This window comes from Phoca vitulina, unplaced genomic scaffold (assembly GCF_004348235.1).
Source record: "Phoca vitulina isolate PV1807 unplaced genomic scaffold, GSC_HSeal_1.0 scaffold23, whole genome shotgun sequence".
Lineage (NCBI taxonomy): Eukaryota > Metazoa > Chordata > Mammalia > Carnivora > Phocidae > Phoca > Phoca vitulina.
In genome coordinates, this window is record NW_022589726.1 from 19,100,139 (window position 1) to 19,109,695 (window position 9,557).

The 9,557-nt window shown below is 61.7% G+C and overlaps 1 protein-coding gene across 2 annotated transcripts; it reads right to left on the minus strand.

Moving 5' to 3' along the window:
* Positions 1 to 723: 723 nt before the first annotated feature.
* On the minus strand, positions 724 to 7,814 carry GRASP (general receptor for phosphoinositides 1 associated scaffold protein). 2 transcript variants are annotated; one of them, XM_032421031.1, is made up of 8 exons: positions 7,447 to 7,814; positions 5,279 to 5,328; positions 3,629 to 3,683; positions 3,422 to 3,524; positions 2,152 to 2,245; positions 1,981 to 2,047; positions 1,695 to 1,761; positions 724 to 1,251 (listed from the first exon to the last, which is right to left on the minus strand). In XM_032421031.1, exons 1-8 carry the CDS (start codon positions 7,696 to 7,698, stop codon positions 755 to 757), a joined length of 1,185 nt encoding a protein of 394 aa, XP_032276922.1. In that variant the 5' UTR covers positions 7,699 to 7,814; the 3' UTR covers positions 724 to 754. The 2 variants fall into 2 exon arrangements, with proteins under 2 accessions (XP_032276922.1, XP_032276923.1); XM_032421032.1 differs by lacking the exons at positions 5,279 to 5,328; positions 7,447 to 7,814 and adding an exon at positions 4,550 to 5,267.
* Positions 7,815 to 9,557: the final 1,743 nt, after the last annotated feature.

Below are 9,557 nucleotides of genomic sequence, written 5' to 3' on the forward strand. Positions count from 1 at the left end.
AGAGCTTTGCCGGAGCCCAATCCTGCCCCCGCCCTCAGGCAGTCAACACGCTGACAACAGATGCAAAAAACCGTCAATTTTATACAGTTTGTGGTTCAGAAGAAACAATATGCAAAACGGTGGAACAGTGTGCCGCCCCACCCCACCTGGACATGTCCGCTCCTGTCCCCCAAGGGGCAGAGAACCCAGGACCCCTGCCCGGCAGGACCCAACTTAGTTACAGGCCCCTGGAAGGGGCCAAGCCCTTAGGGGTCAAGGCCGGGAAGGAGGGGGCCCAGCACCTTAGGCGCCTTCAGGGGCCCGCTGGTTAACTGGGACGGTGTGTATGTGTGGAGGGTAGGGGGACTACCGACCAGAGGCCATTTCTCCCCCAGGCCAAAGGTGAGGAGCAAGTAAAGCTGAGGAGAGGGCTTCGTGGGACAGGGTTCCTCCCCTCCAGAGGGGTTTTCCTGGACACCCCACAAGGCACTACTGACCCAGATGTAGGATGAACGCCCCCAAACCTCTCCCAACTCAGGCTTGCCTGGTTCTCCCTGCCCCACCTCCCACCGTGGTTTAGGGGAGGAGGACTAAAAGGATCTGGGGCCCCCAGAGACAGCCAGGCACCAGCAGCCCAGCTGGGGTTGGCAAGGACCCTCTCCCGCTGCTCTGGGCTCCTGGAGTCCCCTCGGCCCGGGTACCCGCCCCCCCCACCCCCTTTCTGCACTGGCTGGATCGAATAAATAAATAAATACCTTCCCCGCCCGCCCCGCCCCTACAGCTGGCTCTCCTCCTCCTCCAGCGAGCGGTTGAGTCCGGGGATGAACTTGAGCAGCCGCCGGCGGAAGCTGCGGTACTTGGCTTTGCGCAGGCCGGGGCCGCACAGGGCCTGCTCGCGGGCCTCAGTCCAGAGCGCGCCCGGCGCCCCGCCGCCGCCGCCGCCGCCGCCCCCGGGGCCCGCGCACCGCACGCTGGCGCTGCGGCTCAGGGCGGCCCGGGGCGCGGACGCGGGAGCCTCGGCGGGGCCTGGGCCGGGCGCGCGGGCGGGGGGCGGCGGCGGCGGCGCGGGCGGCTCCGCGCCCCCGAAGAAGCACGTGTGGTAGACGGCGTCGTCCGTGTCGCCCCCGGGCCGCCGGGCGGCCCCGCGGGGACCCCCGGGCGCGGCCAGCAGGGGCCCGAAGGGCAGCGAGCCCGGGAGCAGGCCGGCCCCGTACAGGCAGGAGCGCACCGACTCCAACGTGTCGTAAATGCTCGGGTCCTTCACCACCAGGCCTGCCAGGGCAGAGGACACGAGGGCGGGCGGTCAGAGGGCACGGGGAGGGGACCTCCGCTCCTTCCTGCTGACCAAACGTGTGGCCCCTGGCCTAAGCCCCACTTCCCTCCCCTGCAAAACAGGATTCCACACTCAAGTCCTTAGGAGGACCACGGGAAACACAAGGGCCCCGGAACGTATCTGAAACTGGCTCATTGAGCCTTGCTGTTCCCATCTGTGAAATGGGATGATACTAATGCTTACTAGCACAAGGCTATTGTGAGAATGAACTAAAAATGTGTGTGCAGTTAAGTAGCCCAGGGCAGTGTTGTACCCGAAGTAGTAGCTCAACAAACCTTTCTTCACTTTGGCCAGGGCAGTAAGCCCCTCGTTCTGGGGTGGAAGCATGAAGAGGGGTATCAGTAGGGGCAGAAGGGGCCCTTTGCACCCCGAGTCCACTCACCATGCACCAGCCGCTGCTCCTGCACCATTAGGGACCTGTATTCTCCCCACTTCTCATACAGGGTTTGCTGCAAGAGACACCCCCCGCCTCACTGTCAGGAGCTAGCAAGAGACAAGCAGGAGGTGGGTATAGACAGACTGAGGGGTCAGGCAGTACACAGAAGAAATCTTAAGGTTAAAAGCAGGTTCAGACAGGTAAATAGGCCCCTACAAAAAGAGTGAGGCCTGGGGGGGCAGGGGCTTGGGAAGAAGAGGGTGGAGGCGGAACATTATCTGGGCTGCTTTACCTTCAGGTACTGCAGCCGGGCCTCCAGTTCGGCCTTCCGAATGGACGTCCCATACAGAGTTTCCAGCCTGGGGAGGTTGGGGAACCAAAGGCCGAGTGAGCCCACAGGCCGTGGAAACACTGAGAGAAGCTGAGCTCAGGAATCCTCAGGGACCGCGGCACCCGGACATACCTGAGGACGTTACCAGACGCCTTAATGATGTCAACGATCTCTCGATGCCGGATGCCTTCCACGTTCAGGCCATTGACACTGGCGATGGTGTCCCCTGCCAGGCAGAGAGGGGGATCAGCATCTGTTCCTTGTGGCATGATGGAAGAATTCCAGTCCCCTACCCGAGCCGGAAAGGGTCAGGGTAATAATCCCACAGAACACTCCTGAGCTCCCTCCCACCACTCCTCACGGTTGTGGGGAAACCTCCTCCTGGCCCAGCACCCCAGCGCAGGGGTCAGGCCCTCCTACACCTACACCTTCACCCCACCTTCAGGAAACTGTCCGCAAAGGCTGAGCCCTCTCAGCAACCCTGGGCTGCCCCTGGAGCTGGTTACTTCTGTCTAGCCCACAGGTGGTCATGAGACCCAGCCAAGACAGGAAGGGGTCAGGATGAGTAGGACACAGCTGGGAACTGACACTGGCCCCAGGCATGAGAGGCCTCAGCTTCTGAGACCCTGTGCCACCGCAGAACGTCCTGACTTCAGGCAGGGCAAGCCACCACCTCCGAGGGCCCATTTCCCATCTGTAAAACAGGGGTGTGGATCCCTATTGTGGCTACTTCGGGGATCAGGAGGGACAGTGGATACGAAGGTCTTTTGCAAAGTTGCAGTATACCACTTGGCTACCAGGGGCTGCTGGTAAGTGGGCATGGAGGTGGGGGCTTAGGGAAGAAAGTGGTGATAGAGTGGGGGAGGTGGTCAGTTCATACAGTCTCAATCCCCTTCCTGGGACCAGGGGGCTCTAGATTTGGCCAATCCCAAGGGTCCCCTACTGGAGGCACCATATCATTTCCTTGTTAGAGGAAGTAACACAGGTACCCCTGAGTTGGGCCAGGTCGGTGCGGGGATAGGCCCTGATCTCCAACATCAAGCAGATCGAATGGAATGTTGCACCTTCCCCAGCTCCTGCCCTGGGCTGGATGGCCAGATTGCCAGGAGTCAAAACACCAGCAGCAACATCTGCCATTTATTTACCAGGCCCTGGCTCTGTGTCTAGGGAACCCCTGGGCATGTTATTGCCCCCATTTTGCAGATGGGACTGCTCGATATCACACAGTAAATGGCAAATCTGCCTCGATCCAAAGCCTAGATTCTATCCACTCTTCTTTTTGGCCTTCTCAAAACAGGAGGAGGAAGGGGAATTGATTTCGGAAGAGATTTCTCACCCCCTCTGCTTGGGAGTGAGATCATACCACCTTCCCGGAGCCCTGTGTCCTGGGCTCAGACCTCACCTGGTGTGAGCCCAGCCAGCTGGGCAGGGCTGGACTCATGAACCCGGCAGACAAAAGTCACCATTTCCACGCGCTGCTCCTCCCGGTGGTGAAGGCCGTAAGTCTGTAAGAGACAAGGGGACCATCGGCCAGGGGTGTGGCAGGGGCCAGCCATCCCTCAGACTGGCCTCCCCATCCCTCGCTCCCTCTGTACCCAGCTTCTCCCACCTGGATCTCAAAGCCGAAGGTCTGGTTCTCCTCCTTCTCCAAAGTCAGCACTTTCCTGCAAGGGGACACGGGGGCCATTTCAGGACTGTCAGGATTAAAAGGAGCTTGGTGGTCCCCTAGTGTGGCCTTCCACTGATGTCGGGGTCTGCTCTAGAACACGCAGGCAGGGCTCACGGTCTCCAGCGACAACTTACTCTCATCACAGGTTGTTGGAATGCCTGTCCCAATCCCCAGCCAGAAATCAGCTTCATGGAGCCACAGAGAATCAATCTAGCCTCCAGTGCAGGGAGGCACTGCAAATGGCTGGGCCCCAGAGGGAATGGACTCCCAGAGCTTTTGAGCCACTCCTCCAGCTTTCTAGTGAGCCCTAGAGTACCACTCACTGACTTGCGGAGGCCCCAAATTCGGCCCCAGCCCTGAGCCTCTCTACTCCGCAGCCTTGGGGAGAGGGCTGGCCCCACCCTCGGAGGCCAGTCACGAGGCTCAGCCCAGACCACAGCTGCTCCTCCCAGCTGCAGCGGGCCAGCCCACCAGATGTGAGGCTGGGGGGAGGGGAGCCTCGAGGCCGCCCCTTCCCGCACTGAAGGCCTGCCCACTGGACACAATGGTCTGGAGCCGCTCCAGATCCTCGCCTGCTGGGGGAGCCCAGAGTTTCCTCTGCCCACCCCCACCCCCTTCCTTCCCGCCCCGCCAGAGGCAGAGTGAAAGCAGCCTCCAGAGGCCTCTTCAAGTCTTACAGCCTCGGAAAGGCCCTTGAGACCCAGGCCCACAGCTCCCAGCCTGACCCAGATGCCCCCCAAATGCTGAGAAGCAACTCCCAGCCCTAACTTGAGCTCCTCCCCACTGTGAAGGGAGGCCTTCCCCGCTCTGTGTGTGTTGTGCGTTGGGCTGGGGAATAAGGTGACTGAAGTTATGTGTTACCCCAGTGTTCTCTGGGTTTCTTCAAGTGTTGGCAAACTTTTTTCTGCAAAGGGCCAGGATAGTACGTATTTTAGGCTTTCTTTGCGGGCTCCATTCGGCCTCTGTCATATATTGTTCTTTGTTGTTATTTTTACAACCCTTTAGAAATAGAAAAACAACTCTTAGCTCAAGCGCTCAACGGGCCAATCTGGCCAGCAGGCTGTAGTCTGCTGATCCATTTTAGAAGCCAGGCCCCAATCTGCATGAGACTGAGCAACGTGGGGCCTGAGGTCAGTGCGTACTTCTGCCGTCACCGCGGATGCTTCCAAAGAGGGCCACCGCAGGATGGGAGCAGCAGAGGACTGAGCTCCCAGACGCGGGGGTCGCCAGACTCCAGCAGCCGGGATAGGGTCTGGGCCCCGGGGCTTGCTGGGGCCGGGAGAGCTCAGGGGAGCCCCGAAGACTTCCACTTCTCCACCTCCCAGATCCAGATCTCCTCAGGGAGGGGTAACTGGCAGGGACTGGGGGTGGCATGAGGAGCACCTGATGACTCAAAAGTCCCTACCTCCTTTCTCTGCCACCCCCTTAACACAGCCCACACCCCCACCTGCCCTCACTCTTAGTGAGGGAAGCATGCTGAGAGGAGAATGAGTCCCCCTGGGCCGAGAGCTATGTCGTGCTGCCGTCCACAGCCACCCCAGCAGCTCACCCTTGTGGACCAGGGCAGGGGCCGGGGTGCTGGGGACTCACCGCTGCCGTTCAGGACTCTGGCCGAGATTCTTCCAGCGGAGTCCTGAGCCCTGCGTGGGAAGACAGAGAGGAAGGAGCAGGTGAGAGGGGGACTGTCCTCGAGCAGATGCTGAGAGTCCTACTCTTCGAGGTCCCTCCCCTGGGCTCCAGCCCTGGACCCAGCACCGCACTTCCTGTCGCCTGCCTGTCTGGTCCCAGTTCCGTACCCGCTTTGGTGCCAGTGTAACTTTGCCGAATGCCCCTCCAGCATCACTGCACGGAGTTCTCCCTCAGGCTCTACCCCATAACTGAGACTGAGACTGTGGGGACACATCAGTCCTACTGGGTTCCAGATGCAGGAACTGTCTAAGCACTGTGCTAGCCCAGGCGGGGCAGGGGGGGAGGGGAGGGGAGACAAGGGGGACTCATTAATCTAGATAGAATAGTCTCTACCCTCAGGGTGTATGTCTGCAGGACTCAGACCTTTCAGACTCTAAAAGCTGAGGCAGGGGCTCTTTCCAGATGTTCCCAAAGAAGGGCAGGGGAACCCTGGACTTGCCTACCAAGGTACTCCAGAGACTACCCCCACCCCCGCTGCCATTGGGCATCTCCTCCTACTGTCTCAGTCGTAGACAGTGACTTGGGGGAGCTGGGGTCAGAGACCCAGGTCTGGAGAGCCGGCAATCCCAGCCTGAACATGGAAAGTCAGGAGACAGTAGGGCCAACCCTCCTCCCCCAAACTACAGGCTGTTTCAGGGACCAACTGTGGATCCCAGCTGCAGGTTGCCCGCTGCACCCAGCTCCACCTGGGTTTCTCCACGTTGCCATATATTTTGTTGCTCTCTGGGACAAAACAAACAAAAACCAGACCTCAAACTTGTCCTTAAGTCTCACTATACTTAGGAGAGAGATTGAGAGGGTTTTTCTTTGGGGGGGGGGGTGTCAGAGTTGAGGGTTCCTGCCTCCTTGGGGCCCTGGAGCAACTAGTATCTCTCCTTCCCTAAATTATTGGTCCTTGGAAGAGGCCTTGCCAGACCAGCTCTCCTCCCACGTGCCCTCAACAGCCCAGGGCCTTCCTGGTCGGTGCCCTAGTTAACCCTCCCCCCCAGGCTGCCCCAAGACTAGGAAGAGAAGTGAGCCCTCTTTCTCCAGAACCAAATACTGGCCTCATGGGTGGGGGCAGTTCCCAAATGGGCCGGGGTGGAAGGACTGGGCAGCATAGAGAGAGACCCCTTTGTCTTTCAACCCGATTTTCATAAAATGCAAATTCTCAACAAGCTGTTCATTGTATGGGGGGGAGCCAAGGGCGGGGGGGGGGGGTTGCTGAGCGGGGAAAGGCCACCAGCCCCTTCTCCTTGACCTGGGTCTGTGTCCCCACTTCTGAGCGCTCAGGTCCCCCCAGGCCAGAGGAAGAGCCCCGCGGAGGGGGAGACTCAGAGGGCGGGCGCGGCTCGCATCCTTCCTGCCCCGCGGGCGCCCTGCGACCCCTCCCACCGCGTCCGGTCCCGGCGAAGTCCCGGGAGCCGTGGCCTCGCGCTCCGCACCTCCAACGCGGGGCAAGGCGGCAGGCCCGGAGCCCAGCAATCCGGGCGTCCCCTCGGAAGGGTGAGCTCTCGGGAGTCCGCGGCGCCGCACACACTTCCTCGTCCACCCGCCTCCCTCTCCCCCCGGGGCTCTGAGACCCTCAGCGTGTCCCGGCGAGCGGCGGGACCGCAGCCCTAGGCCTCCCCGCTCCAACTGGAGCAGCCCAGGCGAGGGGTCCCGGGGGCCTCGAGATACCTGGGCACTGGGGGCGGGGCACAGGGGTGCTGAGGGCCAGATGGAGCGAGCAGGAGAAGGGGGTGCTCGGGGAGGAGAGGAGCGAGACGCGCCGGCGGCGCGTGGGGAGTGGAGTGGGGAGCCGCCGAGATCGGGGGCGGCGTGGAGGCGGGGGCCGCGGCGGGGGGAGGCTTGCGCCTTTGGAGGAGAGGGCCGAGGAGACTGACCGAGGGAGAGCAGGTTCTGAACGTGTGGGTGGGGAAGAGCGGGCTGGGGAATTAGGTGGGGGACGTGGTGGCCCCCGAGGAATATGTTGTGGGGTCAGAGGGCACAGATGCGGGATGTTGAGGGGCTGAGCAGGTCTCGGGGAAAGGACGCCGGAGGGTACCGAGAGCTGGGGGGCAGTGGGAGTTGGGGGGGTGGGGACGCACCTTTCGGCGGGGCAGAGTGCCCCCGGACACGGCGAGCGCGCGGTACAGCTCGGCCGGGTGATAGTCCTCCAGCGCCGCGTACAGCTCGTCTCCGGGGGCCCCAGAGCTGGCGGCTGCAGCACAGGGGCCCGAGGCTGGGGTCGGGGCTGGAGTGGAGGGAGCGACTTCCAAGTCGGGAGCCCGAGCGGCGGGGTCCGGGGCGGCCGCCGCCTCCTCTTTCTGCTGCAGCTTCCTGAGTCGGCGGAGGGTCATGGCTCCGGCGCCCGGCGACCCTCGGAGGCGGCGCTCGCTCCGCGTGGCGGGGCTGCCAGGGCCTCGGGGATGCCAGCCCCGCGGGCCCCGGGTCCCTTCCCTTTATAGGATCGGCGAGCTGGGCGGGCTGGGGGGCGGGCGGGGAGCGGCCTCGGGTGGCCTCGCCCCTAGAGCGGCAGGCCCCGCCCCCCGGGGGGCCGCTGCCCCGGAGCCCCGCCCACAGCGTCCGACGCCCCGCCAGGCTGGGAAAGTCTAGGGACCTGAACACTCACTAGGGCAAACCTAGCCACCGAGGAGGGGAGCAGGATATCCTTGGGCGGGGCGGGGCGGGGCGGGGCGGGGCGGGGCGGGGGTCTCCTGTGTGCGAGAGGAGACTAAATTTAGAGATGGATGGCTTTGGCTTCGGAGATTCATGGAGAATCTGGTGGTGGGGGTACAGAAAGGGGTCGTTGTAAGGAGGTTTGGACGCCCAGGGAAGATTCTAGGAGACCCAGGGGGCTGTAGGAGACTTTAGGCAAGGGAAGAGTGGCGGCAGCGCAGTGCAGGGGCAGGGGTATGGACAAGGGGAGGGGTGAGGTCCCAAAGGAGGTTAGAGATACCCCTGACTGTGCAGAAGCCCCCGGGGAGTGAGGGCCAAGGATTTCCCCTTTGCACAGCTGCCCCAGAAGAGGTGAGAGAGGCTCCCTGCCCTTCCCTGGCAAGGGGAAAGGGAAGCAGTGGAAACCCAGCAGCCGTGGGTGTGGGCGTAATTCTGGCCTGTCCCCTCAGAGGGTCAGGAGTCGTCCCTCCTGGATAAACCTTTCCCCAGCTCCTGATGTTGGAGCTCAGACACCCCTTTTCCCAGCAGAAAGATCTTAACTCTGTGTTGATTCATGGGGAGGGGAATGTGTCTGAGCTGAGTGGGAGCTTAGGGCTGGAGGGTGTGCTCCATCGTTCTGACCCTGTCTTTGGGACCATTCCCTCAGCAACCCCCCACCCCCGGCTGTGTTACCGTGGCTGCCAGGCAGTGGGAGAGACTGGGATGGCCCAGCTGAAGTCTCTGTCGTCAGAGGTGCCCAAATAAGAAGTGAGAGGAGGAAGTGGAAGGCCAGTCTTGGCGTCTAAAGAGCAGCTAGCCACCACAGGGCGTCAGCACCACAAGCTGGGGGCCTTCGCATCCCACCATTGGCCACTAAACAGAGGCTGGGGAGGTACGGTCCCCATCTGTCCCCTTCTCCTCCAGTCGTCACAAATCTGTATTATGCCTTTACAGCTGATATTTATCGAGCAGTTACCATGGACTGTCCACACCGCGTGCTGTGTTACGTACATGTCTTAACTCACTTGGTCTTCCTAACAACGCTATGCAATCGGGACCTCACAGAGGAGGAAACTGAGGCCCAGAGAGGTTGAGTAACTCACTCTAGGCCACTGAGTGGCAGAACTGAGACTTGAACCCAGGCAGCCTGGTTCCAGAGCCTGCGATCCTAACCCTATGTGATGCTGTCTCCTTCAGCTCCCCATTCACCCTACATTTCAGCCCTGCTCCGGGCCAGGTGCTCGCTGGGCACTGGGGTTACAGAGGCTCTGGGTCTGGTTACATGGTCACACGCTGTGTTCGAGGGCCAGCATGAGGAGTAAGGAGAGGCACGTGGCCATATCTACCTGGAGAGGCCAGGAAAGGCTTTCTGCCTCCTGTCTGTCTCAGTCTCTGTGCTTCCGTGTCTCCTTGACTCGTGTCCCTGCCCCAGCCCCAGGCCCCTGGGGCCCCAGCCCCTACAGGAGGTGTGGGTGGGAGGGGTGCTTTGCCACCCTTCAGTAATTAGCACAAGTCCAGATGGCAGGATGCTTGTTGGGTGGGGCTGGGGGGGCAGAGGGTG